The 19,030-nt window shown below is 39.0% G+C and overlaps 2 protein-coding genes and 1 long non-coding RNA gene across 3 annotated transcripts; 1 reads left to right on the forward strand and 2 right to left on the reverse strand.

Moving 5' to 3' along the window:
• The first annotated feature begins 731 nt into the window (after positions 1-731).
• Positions 732-17,705, forward strand: LOC129358211 (uncharacterized). The gene is made up of 4 exons (XR_008605774.1): positions 732-805; positions 8,501-8,565; positions 14,118-14,281; positions 17,639-17,705. It is a non-coding gene; the product is annotated as an uncharacterized LOC129358211 (long non-coding RNA).
• On the reverse strand, positions 6,233-12,714 carry LOC129358210 (ADP-ribosylation factor-like protein 8B). The gene is made up of 7 exons (XM_055027101.1): positions 12,496-12,714; positions 10,100-10,180; positions 9,028-9,101; positions 8,853-8,946; positions 8,698-8,765; positions 8,478-8,548; positions 6,233-7,709 (listed from the first exon to the last, which is right to left on the reverse strand). The coding sequence occupies exons 1-7, from the start codon at positions 12,616-12,618 to the stop codon at positions 7,660-7,662; spliced, it is 561 nt and encodes a 186-aa protein (XP_054883076.1). The 5' UTR covers positions 12,619-12,714; the 3' UTR covers positions 6,233-7,659.
• LOC129358209 (N-acylethanolamine-hydrolyzing acid amidase-like) lies at positions 12,876-17,786 on the reverse strand. Its single transcript, XM_055027100.1, has 11 exons — positions 17,593-17,786; positions 16,670-16,834; positions 16,415-16,538; positions 15,359-15,449; positions 14,363-14,448; positions 14,105-14,277; positions 13,975-14,037; positions 13,827-13,893; positions 13,716-13,744; positions 13,078-13,147; positions 12,876-12,999 (listed from the first exon to the last, which is right to left on the reverse strand). The coding sequence occupies exons 1-11, from the start codon at positions 17,766-17,768 to the stop codon at positions 12,976-12,978; spliced, it is 1,068 nt and encodes a 355-aa protein (XP_054883075.1). The 5' UTR covers positions 17,769-17,786; the 3' UTR covers positions 12,876-12,975.
• Positions 17,787-19,030: the final 1,244 nt, after the last annotated feature.

Here is a 19,030-nt window from a genome sequence, read left to right on the forward strand (position 1 = left end):
AAATACGAGGGACCATTTTGAATTTAGTGCAATTTTTTTAACATTACAATTTAGAAAGGCTTTCAATGTCAGATTGGCCATGTTTCAAAAATGCAATCTTCTACACTAAATAACCTGAATCGTAGAATTGTTTCCCTTAATTAATAATTGCAAATGAATGTTACTTGTAAATTTAAATTACCCAAGAAACTGATCAAATGTGTTTTTCAGTTTTGATTTTGGCTCCAAACAATTACTAAAACAAAACAAATACAAATAATTAGTATTACAATTATTTCCCCCACATACTAATCTGCAAATGGACTGCTTTGTTGTTTACTACAATATGCTTTGAAACTAAATTTGCATTTGTCAATTTAAGGACTGACATTTTTGTGATTGTGATTTTTATTTAATTTTTTTCATAATTGAGGAGCCTTACCTTGGGTGCAAAACGAAACTATTGAATATTTATTGATATTTCAAATGTATAGCAAGATGTGCCTTGTTTGATTGACGCTTGCTTAAGTAACCAAGAGGCAGATGCAAAGCATCCTTTTCATCCAATTATATGGATCCAAGAGTCGCTGTGTTCAGTTATCCTAAGGCGGAACCAACCAGCATTTTCGGATATTGGTTGTGGAAAAGTTTCACGTTTTGACGAGGCAGCCATCATGAATCTCCTGTAATTGTCACGTCAGGCCACTGGGTGGCGCTGGGATTTCAACGCGTCCTTGAGACGCGCATGCGCTTTTGACCGTTAGCTTCCACCCCGCTAGCTTCCTGTCCGTCTCTGAAGACCTGAGGTTCGCAACTGGGCTCCGTGGTGAGATCATTTGTCTCCTCTCCTGCTTAGAACGACACAGTTAAAGTTATAAATACAGCCGAAGAAGCGTAAAAAGACAAGACCTGTTATCTTTTCACTGCGAAGGAATGTTTTTGGCAGTTAACATGGCCAATGACCCCATTAAGACTTGAACTGAAACTGCCCTGCGTGCGCTACAAACACCTATTATAGCGTATCTCCACTGACAGCGGGATAAAGATAGTGATGGTTAATGCTTTGGATTCCTAAAGAGAACATGTTCATATGTAACCACTTAAAACAGAGGTGCAAATGATAATGGCGCACACCCCAAAGATTTTCACTAAAGTTTGAAGTTCAGTAGTGCACATGCTTTATTATTCAGCTCACATCGCATGTACACTCCCTTGTTCAAAGAATTACACCCTCGACATCAACTCTTCATTAAAAATACATAAATCCATCATGGTTTAATAAAGAGGACTTCAGTGAATCTGCTGTAAAATGCAGACTGATAAATACCCAATCTATATGTAAATATGAGGCACATGGGTGGGGGGAGGGAATCAAAATGCAGGAAAAAAATTTAATAACTACTCTATTTGATCAGAACCCCAGGAGCTAAAGTTTTGATTTTTTTTTTAATGGAATCCGAGGAGGAGAGCCGCACCGGGTAGGTGAGAGTTGTGAAAGCGTTCACACGGGAGCCAACTATCTGAGGGGCCACCGGATAACAGAGTGGGCCTGTAAGATTATTCTCACCCAGTGGGAATGGAAACATTGCATTTTGGAGGTCTCAGCAGCTTTTCTGCACTCCCACAATCACAGGAGAGAGGAGAAAGTTGCGGATTACAGCCGGGCGGAAATAACTTTACTTGTTCTGCGTCTCGGCGAACAGCAGCGGCCTCGAAAACAGAATCCCTTCGGAAGACGTTGGCTTTTCGATTTTCGATTTGAAACGCGCTTAGCCATTTCGGGGTTGCCCGTCTGATTGCCCAAACATAAACAAGACAAAACCAAAACTTTGAAAAATTAGAAAGTCAGTTAAAAGAACTGCCAGAAAGGGGTTTTTTTCCTGTATCACTAGCTGCATAGTATTAACATTGCATTGATCTCTTCCATAGCTTATTGTAACTTTAAATCACACACATTTATAATTCCATACTTCTTTGTTGGCCAATGTTTACTTGCAAAGCATAACAAGATTATCTATCTTGCTTTTAAACATAGTAGTTAGCCTGATCACTGCACCAATGGGTGAATTCCACTAGTTTTGACTCAACTGGGTGATGGGAAAAGCAGGTACATATAATGCAAATCTCTACAAAACTCATATTTTGTAGACATGATGAATTATAAAGATTGATTATTAATGTCCACTTTTTTTGGGTGAAAAATATAGGATTTCTTTTTTTTTTTTTTACATACTATCTTTAATTAAAGTCAAATTGTTTTATCAATTTTGGATTGTCAATCCACAATGGCTGCCACTTCGTTCCAAAATCAAAGTCCAAACATAAACGTTTTTAACAATGCTAACCTTAAACATGGTCAAATCAAGAACTCATTTTACTCAATATCATAAACGGCAGTTAATGACCGCCATAAAGCTGCAAGGTGGAGGGACGATGTCCACAGAGCCCCGTTATACTGGATTATTACAGGGTGTGTTTACTTGTAACCATCTGTCTTTAACAGGGTGTAGAGCGCTGAGGAATGATGATATGTGCCATGCGGCCACGAATGAATCATGTGACATTCCGCACGGCGATTAGTGCCAAATTAAGGTCTGCGCAGGGGAACTGAATGAAGTGCTTGCAGATGCCTGTCAATCCCAGTTCTCCAAAACATCTAGCCGGGTTAAATCTGCACTTTTAACAACTCTGAGTAACATTAGTTTCTGTCATAAAAAAGGGGGGGTTTTAGATCTCTGGATAAATGAACGGGAAAAAAATCACTTATTAAATTTGGATTTTAAAGTCTCATGAAGTATGCGATGTTTATTAATGTGGTCAAAGTGGCTCAACGACTGGAATGCCCAGGGCGGCATTCGATCAGGGGTTGGCACAAGTGGGACCACAGTGTGTTTTATTTCTTATTTGCATGGGCTGATACAGAGTTATGCTGACGTCAAACCCAAAGTTGCCAGTTATTCTAGTTAAGAAGTCGGAATTTCAACACGGCGAAGCCCGTAGATATCATTTCCAAACCCTTTTTAAACGTCATTTTAAGCTTTACTTTCCATAAGCAAACACCACTTTTAATTTAGTTGGTGACTTTACATGTAACATTGAATTTTAGAAGCACTTTTACATGCGTGTCTTGAAGAATAAATATGTTTCCACCACATCTTACTATTGATGCGAGGAGCGGCCATATTGAAATGTGAAGTCTCCCATCTAAGTCATAACTTGTGGTAGTCAGAGTCCCTCCCAGTTACCCAGTAGGAAATTCAATTTCGAAAGGTGTTCTAGTTGAGTACTGGAATATAACATAGGCATTGTAAGAAAACAAGCTGCACATATATGATATCAGTGACACTGGATTCCTTTTTGTACTGAAGGGCTCTTTTGGTTTATTTAACGGAAATTGACTAATTTCTGGTTCAAATTTAGCTATTTAGTTCAACTTTTAGTTTAACTCTAAACTAAAAGTTTAGAGACCTAAAGATTTAGATTTCTCTTGAGTATTACCGGTAATAAAGTATTTTGGAATTGAATGGTTTCTATGCATTAAACACTTTTTAAAAGCAGAGAAAAACAAACACGTGCGTTTTTGTTTTGTGAGAACAAAATAAGACGTATCGAGACCGATTCTTCAACAGCAGCCGCCGCATTTATCGTCTTGTCATCAGGATTTTTAAACCTGCACCTACGCAATCGCAAGATGCATGTTCTTGTCTTATTGGTATCCAGTAAAAATGCTGCGTAGCTGTGTTACGAATGTGCAGTGTAAACACTTCAAGCTGAAAGTCTTAATGCTGGAGGTAAATATTATTGCAGGCATGTCTGGAAGAAGTAAAAACTGTTTATGGTGACACAGCCAAGTGGGGAGGGAGAGGAAGGAAGTGGAAGTGCTTTAGCCTGCCTTTAGCAGTTCAGTCAACACTGCAGGCGCACGCTTTTGATAATTAACAACGTGGTGAGTGATTGAAAAGAAATTATGGAAGGCTTTTCTTTTTAAGTTTTATGGTTCTCGTTTAAGCAGATTTGTCAAGTTGGGCTTCTTTCACCAAACTGAACGCCAGTTGGCTCTCCACCCAGGGTGGCATAGCCTTTGGGATGCCACATACGCTCCAAAATAACAAAAGGCTGTTAGTTTTCTCTTGCTTATTTCCAGGCCTAGTCATTTTGGAGTGGGCACACCCCTGTGGCTGCACATTGTAAGCACAATAAGAAAATGAGATTGTGCTACTAAGGATAAAGATGAATCTGATTCAGTCTTCATGGCTTCTGACTTTACTGCTGATTTTAAAAACACAAGTCTGACTTTAGACAGGCCAATATTTGTTACTGTCTAAGAGCTATTGGTCAGGTGGGGTTGATGTTTCTGATTATACTGCTGAGAACAGACTTGTTGACAGCTAAGCTACACCCTTTTCAGCACATCCATCAATAATAATTTGACAGAGAAGATTCATCAAAGAGAAAGATCATCTCTGATGGAGCACCGAATGCTCCACTTTCAGGAGGAATCTTGTCATTTTGGTGATGGCTCATTATGTAGTCAACTAGTACATGTATCATTACACAATGAATGAAACTATATGTCACACCTTTAGGTCACCTCTATGACCTCTTCTCTGATTACGACTCCAAGTACTGTTCAGTCTATAGGCTTTTTCCTCTAGCTGTGAGCCACGTTAAAGGAGCCAGTAATAATTCTGGAGCGATGCCGCGTTTTGTGATGATTCGTGGGTTTCTTCAGGCAACACCCACGTCTGTCCACACCTTCCACCTATCAACACGGATACAACCAATGCCTGCAGGTGTTCATTTGACGCCGTGTTTAAGAAATGAGATTAATAACCAACTCTGTTGGTTCCTGTTGGACCAACAAAGGTCTGCACCACCTGGAGAGGACTCTAGTTATTGGCCCCCAGTGGGAAAACACGCTTGCGAACATTGCTGCATTTTTTATTTATTTATTTATTTTTTTCTACAATAAACCACTATGTGTTTGGATGGGGGTTTCTGCTTGTTCGGTGTCCACACGCCTGGAACTTCTCTGCATTTGAAATCATTGGTATTTAATGGGATAGATCGTCACAAAACATTGAGTTTCTGTGAAATAGGGCAACAATCAAACACAAAACATTTTTTAACAAATCAAAATTTTAAATGTGCACTTAGCCTGTGTAACATTGACACATCTAAATAAAGTATAGGAATAAGTTGGCTTTTGAAATAGTCTACCGGTAATTAATTTAACGGTTTGTTTCAGGATGTCATTTACGATCAGTATAAAAGTTTATAGAATAAATTAAATTGATCAAATTGTCATGTTAAACATCAACAAACGAAGTTTTCACAAACTTATTGGTAATTGAATTGCATGTAATTTTTTTTTTTTTAAATTTGGACCTCCATTCTCTTTTTTCAAGGTAGTGCATTTCTTAAGAACAAACAAACAAAAAAACATTACAAAGGTACCAGTAGAATCAATATGTAAACGAAAGTATGTTTGAGATCCAAATAAAGAAAATCTGGACAGACCAAAGGAGATTTTTATTGGTCAAATTCAGATTATTAAAATAATAATTAAAATGCAGATCAAAACAATAGTCATTTGTCTCAAATCAAGCTCGAGTTCATTTTCTTGCACTGTGCAATTACGCGCGACTTTTTGATTATTACAAAAAAAAACTAATTACTCTGCAATTTTTATCAGTTGCTACATTAAAAGGGCACGCAAAAAATTTATTTAAAAAAATGTAAAAATTTATTTTTAAAAAATGGAGACAAAAAATCTGAAAATCGAGTTAAGAAATTTATGAAAAAAAAAATATATATATATAGGAAAAGAAAAAAGAATCTTGTGTGTTTTTGGCATTTTCCTTGACACCCTGATATGTGACGGACATTACAAGCAGACGACTTTTCTGTCAAAGCAAAAAAAAGAGTATTCTGCATTTGAACAGCGAGTAAAAATTACAGGTAAAACATGGTTCAATGTGTTGCAGTGAATAGTTAGAACCGGACAGAAATTGAGAAATGGATGTGGAAGAACTCATCAGTGATGCAGCAGAAAATGTTCGTGTAACGCTATTCTCTTCAAACAAACCACGCCCTTTCAGCAACTGCTTTCATTTTTCTTCAAAATCACTTTCAAAAATATTCCACATTGGCTTCATGGCCTGCCTCACCATTCTGCGCCAAAGCCCTCTGCTGCCATCTAGTGGCGAAACAGCAAAATGAAGCTTTCACAAAAGACAGCACAGGTTGGAAATCCTTATAAATAAAAACAAAATTTATTGGCAATCACAGGGAGATAATGCATGACATCTACAGGAGCATTTATTTGAATGAAAATGCTAACATCTTATTTACAAAGTCTACCAATGAGTGTGAGCAAGCCCAGCACATGCAGGTACAAATAATGCAAATAGGTTATATTTATTTCACAGGTAACAAAAAAGCTTTCTGCAAGATAAGCCAAACGAACAGCTCCCCCTCCCTCACTGCTGCTGTGGTCCCGACAATCGACGCATGGACTAGATAGAGAGTGATGTGGGCGTGGCTTCAGTGGCATGATTCCAGAGACTTGAACGTAATGAGGAAAAGAAGAAAACTGATGAAGATACATCAACCAGGACGTTAGTGATTCGACCGATTAGTCTTGTTAATAAAAAGCAAACCCGTGTAAATGGGAAATATTTAATCAGAACAGAAGTGACTCAAATGAGGGATAACCTCGCTGTAACACTGGCTGTTACCAGACCGTACGTTTAAAACTCACCTCGAGAGAGACATCTGATTGGACTTGCGCCGCGGTCCGACTCTTTGCGTAAAAACACCCCTATCAATCTGTCCCAGCTTTCCACGCTGCAGACATAACTCAAAAAGGCTTCCGGACGCCCTGGCTAGCATGAGAAGAGTAGCATCTTCTCCGTTCTTTGTCGTCAGACATCGTTGACGCGCTTACTTGATTTATGGGGAGCTTAAAACAAGATTGTCTATTGGTGCTGTTAAGATAGGAGTCATCCAGGGATACTAACCATCTGATTGGGACACTTTTCGCAGTCAAAGGCACTTAAAATTTGGCTCAGGAAATCTTGCACACCGAAAACTCTTAACCTTTTAACGAGATTTAAAAGTTACGTGTAAACTTGAATTTAAGACACCCGAGCAGGAGACGCTTTCAAATGCCAAGCAAATGAAGAATGCTTTTGCAATGTCGCAAAAGATTTGGATTTCAAAAAAAAAAAAAAAGACAAAAGGAATAGGCAGAAGCAACCGTTGTCGTTTTGGCAAATAACTGCTCAAAGATACAATCACTAGATGCCGCGTACGCACTGAATGTTGATGAGGAACAGAATAGGCGGTTGGTGTTTGGGAGTGGAGGGAACAGCACGTTGTAATACCTTTAGCTTCCTGGACATCATTAATGAGAGGAAGAAAACTTCTGACAAGGTCTATCAGATAGAGGTTGGTGGGGGGGGATGGGTTAGTGCTGTACAGAAAGATACACATCTACGGTAGTGTACAAGGGGGCGGTAGTGAGCAAAGACAGCTGGACTACTTCACAGAGGCAGTGCAAAGGGTGACTGTTGAGAACCCCAGACTGAAGGGTGTGGTGTGGTGGGGCCAAGGCCAGCGCTGCGACAGGGCAGAGGTGGTGTTTGGGTGGGGGAGGAGGGCAGCCAGATTGCATTTTCAGCTTCTTCGTGACTTTGAATGCTGGATGAGCCACTGCAGTGTGATATCTGAGGTGAAAGGAAAACATATCGATGGTTTAGTTATTGGCATTACTAAGAGAAGACAATGCTTTGAGTCAATAGCTGCGTTTCTTTTGAGTCTTAAAATTGTGCAAATTGGAATTATGGAAACAAAATTTGCTTCATAGAAACATGACAATGTAGAAAACAAAAAAAAAAAAACAAATTAGGGGTGTACCGACTGCAGTTTTCTGATCTTTAAAAATAAAAATGTTTTGATTTCATATGAAAATGTCAAGAAATCAATGATTTCCCAAACTTAAGCAAATTGGGACAGATTTAACAGTACACCCTTATTATAAATATAAACCAACCTGCAAAAACTAGGTCAAGAAAGGCTTTATAAACAAAAACTTCAAGCAAAATAAAGGTAACCCAAAGATAAATAAAAATCGGTACTGGTTGGAATCAGAATCTGCCAAAAAAAAAAAAAAAAAGATTGGTGCAAACCACTCAAAAATGATTTCTTTATTGCTTCATCCCCATGACTATTTATGGACAGAAATGTTATTGGGACACATTTAGACTACATCTAATTTAATCTTTAGATACGTAAAGACAAACAACTAAACTGCAGAAAATATATATAAGCAAACACTTTTTGAGTAAATTCAAAAGTCGGCCAAAAACTGCAGTCAGTGCAACCCTACAAAACAATGACATTTTATCTGTAGGCCCACTGACCAACACAACTGAACGTTAAGATTCACGTCTGGCTTTCAACTTTGACCAGACAAACATCCCTCTGATATTTACCTATGTTGTCTTTCTCTTTGCAGGACACAGAGTAGCAGCAGATCTCCCGGTCCTGAATGGCAGAAAGGTTCCTGCGTAGATCAGGACGGTACGTTTAATTAGGAGTCAACATGAAAGCAAAAGAACAGACAGACATTAACTTTAGAACACAACACTTGACATGCTATTGAGTTTTAGTTCTTTAGAGCCACAGAAACTAAGTAAAATAAGCATTCCTCACATTTTTTCAATGAGCTGCTTCTCATCAAGTGCGTTGGGTAAGTCCCGCTTGTTACCCAGGACTAAAACCTGGAGAAAGGAAAAGGAAGTTTTATCAGAACCCCTTTGTGATAAAGCTAACGTCATGTTTTACTCCGAAGATAAGACATTTCTCACAGGAATTCCTTGTAGTTGTGGTTTCTCTAAAAGGTTGTGTAATTCATTTCTGGAACCTTCTATTTTCTCTCTGTCTGCTGCATCCACCATGTAACTGGAGGAATAAAACGGAGACATTATGAAATGCTCATGTCGAACCTTTGCCTGGCGTTCTAGCAGAACAGCGGCAGCTTACACGATAGCGTTGACTCCTCGACAGTAGCGCTCCCACATGCTCCTGAAGCGGGGCTGTCCACCTATGTCCCATATCTGAAACATCAGAGCACAAAGTCAACACCAAACATTAGCTATTTATGAGCCAATTGCTGCTTGGTATGTTGGAGGCCATCTGGAGGCATCCTGAGAATTCTTGTTATATCCAGAATCTCACAATTTTCAGCTTCACTGAGACGGATCGGTAACCCGCTGGTCAGAATCTCAAATAAAAACACATTGTTCCAGTCAGTGAACGGGTAAACTATCAACAAAGTCAGAGGAACAGCAGAGAAGTAAGAATGTATTTAAACAAAACAAAACAGTTTTTTGTTGTACATTCAGGAGTAGATTAAGAAATCGAGATTGTGGGTGACTAACAGGAAGGCTGAACATATTCCAGTAAAGTTGCTTCATTTTAACCTTGTGAGCTTCAAACTATATTATTGAAAATAATACAAGAATACATTCTCAAAAATCAAATGTTCAATTCTAATCAACATGCAACACCGGAACTGGAAAATATCCTAAATAAATAACAGAAACAGTTCAAATGAATTATGAAGCGTCTGTAAACAAAAGCGAGCCAGCCAGCTGAGACCAAAGCACCAGAATGAAGACTTTTGTCATCCAGTTTTTGGTAAAAGGTGAGAAAGAGAGAAAAACAACAAATCATGCAAATGAAAATCATTGAGGTAGGCCTAATTTTCAAGTGATTACCAGTGATTGATTTATTATTAATGGGCTACAGAAAACTCCTATTTACCCCTTTTGTTGTCTTTTAATCTCATTGCAAACCAGTCCAAAACATCCAGTCACTTTTACGCTGAAGCTGAGAAAGGGGCCCCAATTTGGTGAGACTCATATCCTCACCTACAATTGGACTGCTTTCTTGTGCTTTATTAAAACACAGCACATTTAGTTTATTATTGTGCTCACAGTAGAATTTGTTTCATATTTGTAACTTCAAAGCAACAGCCCAAAGCTTTAGGAAAACAGAAATTGGCCCCTTGTTTTCTGGGGCCAATCTTCTTTTCTTTTGCAGTCAGAATTACCTTTATTGTTACGTTGCCTTTAGTGACTTTACGCATGTTGAAACCGACTGTGGGAATCATGTCTTCACTGAACTGCCCCGACTGCAAACAAGAAAGAGAGAGAGAGAGAGAGAGAGAGATTATGTTAGAGAAAAAGTGGATGACTTGCATCTCTGAGCAAGTCGTCATGGTGTCATTTGATCTAAAATCTATGAGTGAGCAGGATTGTGGATATAAATTAGATCAGTAATAGGTTCTAATCGATGGACATAATTTCTCCTGACTGCTTTGGGAAACGTTTTACCTCCGTTAATCACCCTGATATGACGGCTGGTGTGATGTCATTGTGCGGTCTGGGAAAGGAATGCTTCCTCAACGTTTGGTGTCTGTACATTCTGGTTTAAGCAGATATAGAAGTTACAAAAACAGACGCTTGACTAAAACCCAGTGAGTATGCTGGACTGAGTGAGGAGAAAAATAATCTATATTTTTAACGTTTCGCGACACGTCTTCGTCGTCTGTACGTTTTCATAGAGCGAGCTTTAAGCAGAGACCGTCTTTTTGTCTTGTGGTAGAAACAGCTCAGAAAGTCTGAGGCCAGCAGAGAAAATGTAAGACAAGTATTGTTGTCAAACTGACCCAACGCTGCAGGGAAAAGTAGTTCTAAAAACAGACTCGCGTCATTTTACTCACTTATGAATATGTTTTTGAGGTATTAAGTGAACTGGATAAACCAGTGCCAATTTAAACAGGTTCAGGCTACAAACCAAATGAGCCAGGATAGCATTGATATGCACAATGTGAAGAGAATTATGACCCCCTCCAATCGGAAAAGCAATAATTATTCTTGATGTTGCTAAAGTAGAATCAACTATTAATTTTTACCATTACAATTATAATTAGAGGTGCACCGATTACAGATTTTCAGAAAAAAAATGAACATTGTAATTTTGGCAGACAGATATTTTTTTCTGAAAACTCATTGTTCCCCATGTAAGCATCAGACAATCTGCCAAAAATAAGAAAACTGCAGCTGCTAATCATAAATAAATGCAATAATACTTTTAAAGCTTATTGCACCAAATATTAAAGATTTTTGATATTAAAGATTTTTGATGTCTTCTCTTCATACAGTGACAAGTCTAATAAGCTGGTGTTGGATGGATAATTATGAATCGGTTCCGGTCGCTAGCCTGCACTCAACTACTTAACATGCAGCCAGTAGCTACCTTTGTGATGAGTGTGTAGTTTCCACACATTTCCCTGTCTAGGTTTTTTTTTTCTTCTTTTTTTTTTGCAATCAGAAATATTTTTTACATTTTTCTCCTTTCTCATAAGCAAAAGAAAAAGTGTATTATTAGCATTCTTTCAGGCAGCTGGTAGGCAGTGCACTAATCCAAAGGTTAAGAAACTTTAGAACCTTGGTAGCCTGTCATAATGCTAATTGGCCTAAAAATCTAATATTTTTTGTTTTGTTTTCAGCCAATAAAACTTGACAGTACAATTTGAGAAAAGAGTTTAATCAGCAGATTGGGTCAAAATAGCCCCGCTATGACAATGCAGTAAACATTTATGAGGGATCCATTTGAATAGAAGCCTAAAAGTAATCCAATTGGAAACCACAACAATTCAACAAATAGTACTGACGCATAAAGTACTGAAAACAACTCTGATCAGCTGCCTGGTGTGACGTCAGAGACATGTGGAGGGGTGGGGGAACTGACAATTACATGTTTTTTGTTTTTTTTTAATAGGTGACAGGGAATATGTTACATTATTTTTGATTCGTTTTGCAGGAAAGTCTGGTTGGTGCACCTAAGAAGCCGAATAACCTGGAATTACGTGACTATTGCCTCACATCATTTCTTCAAACTCGTCCAGCCTTTTCTGTAATTCCAAAGGACTACTAAACAAGTCCAACTGCACTGGAGGACAGAAACATGTGCGAACGAAAACTCACAAAACACCAGGCACTAAATGAGCACAGAGACTTCTTGTTTTTCTCCACAGGTCCAAGAGGAACCTAAAAACTTACGGTCGTCGTCGTCAGAAAACATGAACAGCCTGTTTCCAGCCATGAGCCCAGACCGGTGTTGTGGAAACACTGGGAGCCGCTACAAAGCCGTGACAGCGCGGTCACATGACCCGGTGTATTAGTAAGCACACAGTCACACCGAGAACTTCGTCATTCTCCAACACCAGCTGTTTCAGAGAGTTATTCCTCCTGCACTTTCTCACCCAAACACTACCAAAAGGATGTTTATTTTATTTTTTATTTTTTGCAAATATGTTCCCTTTTCTTCCCCGTCCGAGAAGTTGCAAAAGAAAAGGCTGTAATGTTTGACAGACACCTTCGCCCTCTCCCAGGTAGTAGCCTGGGCCCACTTTACGCGTCTTCGCTAACGCTGGCTACTTACAGCTATCACGTTGACAAATGTGGTTTTTCCAGAGTACTGAAGTCCGACTAACGTGAGCTCCATCTCTTCCTTCCAAAACAGCGACCGGAACCAGTCTAACAGTCTGTTAATGAGGGCCAGCATCTCGGAGGAGTCAGTAACCGCAGTCTGTTGCCGTCTGGAAGAAAGCCGCTAACTACTGCTTTGTCATATCATGTGACCCACAGACAGGCGTCCACTCCCGCTTCTTCTTCTCCTCACGTTCTTACCAAACCGCGCCTCGATACTGCCATCTTCTGGTGGTAACGAATTTTTTAAAATTAAACATATTCATGCCAAATTGGAAAAGTAGAAAGAAACCACAACATTCACATCTTTTTTTTACTCCGTTCTTTTTTTAATTGATCTTTTATTTTGGGATGAAGCCAGATGTCTTGTAAGAGTTGTATTGATTATGTTCTCAAACATTCACTCATTAGTCCCTGCTCCTTTTTGACCACTTCACATGATCTTCTTCGTGCAGCCCTTTAGAGAGAGAGAAAAAATAGTAGTGTGGAATAATGCCAACCATTTTCAATAACATTTCAGATGTAATTGCAATACCTTCTGGTGGAGAACTGCAGTGTACTCCCCGGGGGTTGCTGCACTCATGACTGTTGTGTAGATTGTAGTTCTGATGGTTTGATAAAGAAAATATAGATATACTGTCAGATTTTAATATTTATACTCATTAAAATGTGCCTGAAACACGGGTATGTGTACGTCTTAAACATTTTTACTGGTTTTTCATATCACAAACACAAACTTAAAGGTTTTCTATTAAGATTCCAGGCAATATCAGCACAAAGTATTGCAGGTTTCAGGTTTTATTTACAGATGTGTTATGACAAATGCAGAGTGCATTCACATTCAACCAAAATAAGTTGAATGTAAAATCACTTTTTATTGCAATTCAGTCTTCTGAGGTACAGCTCTCTTTTTTCCACTATTTCCATAGATTTGTGGATTGCATGACTAGCATTCACCTGTTTTCAATTCACTGCTTTTCATTCAAACGTCAGAACAATTCTGTTAATAGAGAAATGAATGTTGTGATTATATTGTGACAAAATCGAGGCACAAACATTCCTGCAGAGGCTGATGGCCGTTGCTGGTCTGTGTGGTTCTTCACCATTTTAGCAACAACAACTGCTGGGCAACAAAAGACGACGGGAATAAGACAATAATAATTTCACCCTCACCTGAGGCACACACGAGACAGAGACAGAACCTGGAGGAAAGCACTCCATCATTATATTAATCCTCATATTCATAAAATGAGCTGTGACTCGCATGACCTCCTCACTACTTGCCTGGTAAAGTTTATCCATACGTATGCGATTTTGGCCCACGGCATCCAGTTTCTTCATGACTACATCCCTAATAAGTGATCACATGACAGCAGTGTAGTAACAGAAACCAAACATTATGGATGTGTCATCACTCTGTGAGGTAACTAACCTTCGATTGATGTTTTCAGGAGGAGGAAGCCAGTGGTCAAAGTTGGTCTGCACTCTGTACCATCTAAGCAAACGAGGAAGGGTTACATGTTGCTTCACTGGTGTACCGACTCTCACCAGACTCTCCTTACTCTCCATTTAAAGGCTCCAGGGCCCAGATGTCAACGGGGCCCTTTTGATCTCTGGTGATGATGACCCCCTCTGCTGCCCGCACCCCACCCACGATGTAGTACACCCCGGTGATGAGGGGGGTCGTCGACAGACGCGTCACTGCGTCCTCAAAGTCTTTGGCCTCCTCCAGGGTCTGCGTGAGTACCACACCAACAATTTGATTTCAACGTGATGTCATGTCGCTTTTATTATCCGGCAATATTCTGCAATTTACTCACCACCCTAACAAGCCAGCTGACCGGGAAACTGTGGCTAAAGATGGCAGACACAACATTCTTCCACCACCTTAACCAAACCTGGGTTTCTTAGGAATGACAAAGTAGTTTAGGGACGAAAAGACGGTGTCAACAGTATATGCGTTGACAATTAGCTATATTAAAGTTATGAAGTATGCTTAATGGAAACAGGGCAATTTTAAAAAATGAAAAAAATAATGTTTTTTGTTACATGACGAGGCTTTTTTTCAGCCATATTAAATGAAATGGATGAATTTTACAAAACTACAGTGGAGACAATATTTTCGCATCACTAGTTAAAAAATGTTATGTATTTATTTTTGGGGGGATTTGTGTGCTAATTACCAAATTCTCATCTAATTTCCAGTAAAATGCAAAAAAGAAGGTTAACTAGTCATTTACAATGTTGACACTAAAACCTTTCTCTTCGGTTTTTTTAAGTTACTTAGCGTCCGGGTTTTGATCACGGGATCAAAAGCCGGATGATGATACTGATGAAATGTCGAAAGCAACGACCGGTAGTAGTCAGAGGATGATTCTTTTTTTTTTTCTTTTTTCAGACAATGTGCAACTGGCTCCACCAGAGCTCTCACAGAACCGCAAAGCTCATAAAAAGTTGCACGTCATACGATCATGCTGAACCCAGAGCACTTCTGTAAATTCGCAGGCTACATTTTCCCCAAAACGCCACATATGTTGCCGCTCCCAAGTATAGGGAGTCTGTGAGTGCAACGCCTGAGTAAGACAACGTCTTGATGAGCACTAGCGCCATAGCTGAATTATGAATACCATGTATTTAATGGAACCATTCCACGACTTACCAACTGAAGGAGCTTATTTATGTGGTTTTGATTTCAATTCTTATTTAATGGAAACACAGCAAATGCAAAATTGCAGTGTCGCTATGCTTTTTCAACAGCAGCAGAAAAGATTCACACACGTTTGAAATGGAAACGCGGTGATTGTCAGCAGTCTTACCTCGCTGGTTGCCAGACACAGTGAACTTGTATGGACTCATCCCGGTCCATAGCCCCACATAACCGGCTAATGACGTTCCAAAGTATGCTGGCTAGAAAGTTGCATGCAACAAAATAATCACACAGGCATTTCAGTTCACTAGCTATAACTTAACACCCGTACAAATATGTTTTACTGTGTGTCACTCATTCAGCTCCAGGTTTTTGGTGGAAGAATTAACAGTTGGGTAATTTGTCTGGGTTTACCACAGAGATACCACTTGCTAAAAAGTTATAGTAATCATTTGAAGGGAGAGGAGCTAACTTCGAAACAAACAGACAATTTTATCATTCACAAAAATGACTAACAAGCTACTCATTTTTATACACAAAAATATCTGAGTTATTTCTTTAACCCACATGCTAGTTTAATGCTGCTGAGTCAGCAAACAAAAGTTGTGACTAAGTTTGTTGGTGAGAGAAGATACTAGCAGGAGCCTCGACATTTTTCACAGGCCACCATGACTCACTGACATCACTGAACATAGAAACAATAAGAAACAATGCATAATAATGTCAATGTCAGTTGAGTGTGTTGCTGCCATTGTTCCACACTAGAAAGCCAGTTAAGATAACATTAGCCTTTAAGACTTTGGTCAATAATGTCAATAAAGAAAGGCACAATTTAATAAAGTGTAATAAAGTGAGTATTTAGTTGTTGAGGCTGCACCTGACCTACTTTTGGTTTTTTGCAAAGCCAAGTTTGTTTGACAGTTAATTGGGTTGAAGCGTACTCTCTGACTTGCTTGTTTGAAAAATCTTTTCTTTGAGATAAAACACTTTTCAACTCCAATTTTTTTTTTCTCCGTACACATTTTATGTTGCCACCACCGGATCCGGTAAACCTGGGGTTGTGACTTTTCAGTACCTTCCTGAAAAGCTAAGCCACCACTTCAGTATTTTGAATGCTGATATGATCCTGACAATGTGGTAACTCAAAATCAGAAGATTACTTTATGATCAACATGGCTCTCCTTCTACAGTTCTGTTGCTTAATGAGTATAAACGAAGATCATACCTCCCCGTTTTTGAAGAAGACAACATTCATGGTTAGATTCCTCAGAACTGGATGTGGAAAATCAAAATTCCTGCCATGGTAGATGTTCCCGTTCCCGTCCTGAGCCACGATGCTTGTGCAGTAACTGTGGATGGAGACGGTGGATGAACCTCATAAACCTTCTGACGTGTTGCTTCCATTCCTGCTTCGACTTTGTGAACATCTGACACCTGGACGTACTCACAACCACATGAACAGACTTGGAACTTTACGTACGCAGTAAATTCATACGCAAAGTTGAGGATGATGACATCAGCGAGGTTCATTTTCATCGTGCTGGCTATTCCACGGATTTCCCCGGCGTACGGCTGGGGAATGCGTTTTTCCAGGGACATCACAATGGGGCTAGTTGCCTTATGCAACCAATTTGGAACCTGCGAACTATTGACATAGATAAAAAGCATTGTGGTTATTGTTTACATGTGTATAATAGAAGATATTGTCTCAGTGTCTAAGAGTAAAGACCTACCAATGGACACAGAACTTTCTTTTCGCAAAATAAGTTGAATAGAGATAATGAATTTCAAAAAAGTGCTGGGTTCCACCTGTAATCTGCAAGTCCTTCACTGTTAGAGCCAACACGGAGAAGCTTTAACTTCTCTAATCAAAAATTAGAGAATAATCCATACGAAGTGATATGTTGACTCTTTCTTCCTCAAGCGATGCAGTGTTTAAGTTCAAACCAGCCATGGGAAACTTTTTCTTGTTCTGACATCTCCCAAATAGCCACACACGCTACAGTCAAGGTCACACTTCCGACATTTTGTCCGACACGTTATCAAGATTTCCAAAAAGTTTGACACAGTTTGATGTCATTTTAGGGCGATTAAACGTCAACAAATCAAAACTATAAGATAAAATGGCATCCTGGAGGACATCCAAAGAAGCTTGGAATAATTTAACACGAATAGTAACTTGTGTAACAAGGGAATAAAATAACCTGCTCCATTTATAGAATATTTCCAGGCATAATAAATATAGTAGAAAAAAAAATTATATGTAAATCTACATCTTTACCCTATGGAAACTAAAATATCAAACTGAGCTGAGAATTTTCTTTTGCAGGATTAGATGTTGCTTATATTCCCTAAGTCTGTGTGTTATGGCTTTTATTGATGGATAAACATAGAAGGACTTACCTAATGAGGATTTGTGCAGCTTTTTTCATTAAATCTGCATCAAAAGCTTCCTGAAGATGCTCCCACCGCTGTTCTGGACTAAGGTCCAGATCGACAGACACTGTAGGCGGCTGCTGAGACCGTAGAGACCCAGAGAGTCCAATCAGAACCAGCAGCGCTGAACTCCACAGCATCATGACTGCATCAGTCAGAAGAATGAGCCGCGCGACACTGAACGAGACTGGCAGCTTTAAGGTGATAATGAAATGCAGATAAAAGCCAAACCGCCTTCCTTTAATGGGTTTTTATAATAAAATAAGAGACGTGGGTCAGGGTTGATATCTGCCAAGGGTTTGCATGTTTTCATGCTTTATCCAGCTTTATGCAGTGTTACACCCATTTGTCTTTTTTCCCTTTCAGTTCTTAGACTTAATATGTACTTTAGGAATGTTTTAGATTTTTCAGCTAGGTGCGTTTATTTCCTGAAATATGACAATTGGATCTACACCAAGGCAATTCCAGTGATCTGATTTAAAATGAATTAACATATCTTGATTTTTGTGTTTATTTTTTTCTTTTACAAGAAGCTAGAAACACATTAAAATATGACCTGCCTTTCATGTCAACATAAAGTGGACAAGATGTGCTCCAGAAACATCCAGCTTTAAAAATATGACACAGTTAAGGAATAACACGTCTCTGTGAAAGCGAGCAGCAGTGAAACAAATGGGAACAGTCTTCACTGTAAGCACCGGTTTGTCTCAGAGTTTACTGCAAGTCATTTCTGCACAGCTAAAGAGTGTAGACAGGTTTGTTGTGATTCTGACAAGAGGAGAAGAAGGAAAACCTTCAACTGTACATTTTTTTGACATTTTCAGATTAATTTCTGAATTTTCTTTTAAAAACAAATCCCAAGTTTGAAAAGTTGACATTTTTCAATGAAATATTTTGTCCAGGCAGTTTCTGAAATTACTGTCAAAATTTTGAGGCAAGACTTTTGACTTTTCGAATAGAAATGTTCTTGTTTTCTTCTGCCAAATGTCCGAGAAATGTTCAACTTTTGAAACTCAGAAAATTATTTGTGTTTTTCTAGAACATTTCTGACTAGTTTTTATTTATTTTTTCATCATTAGTATTTCTGCAATCCTTTTTCCATCACCGACAGAAAAAGATCTCTTCACACGACAGTCATGGCCGTCATTTGAAGGCAGCCATGACTGACTCACTCTCACTGTCCTCAGCATCTTTCTGCAGGATATTTCTGTAACTTGACTTGTGTTTTCTCATTTTACACATTTGTTAGTGGAAGATATTTTATCTTTCAGCTTTTCTGGGACAAGGCCATTTGCGCATTCTTTTTACATATTTGCGTGATAAACCAGAAAATAAACACATCCTTATCTGGTGACTGTCTCCCTTGTACACTGTGATCAGTGTCGTGCTAGAGCATGCTCATTGA

This window comes from Poeciliopsis prolifica, unplaced genomic scaffold, assembly GCF_027474105.1.
Source record: "Poeciliopsis prolifica strain line A6 unplaced genomic scaffold, Auburn_PproV2 SCAFFOLD003, whole genome shotgun sequence".
Lineage (NCBI taxonomy): Eukaryota > Metazoa > Chordata > Actinopteri > Cyprinodontiformes > Poeciliidae > Poeciliopsis > Poeciliopsis prolifica.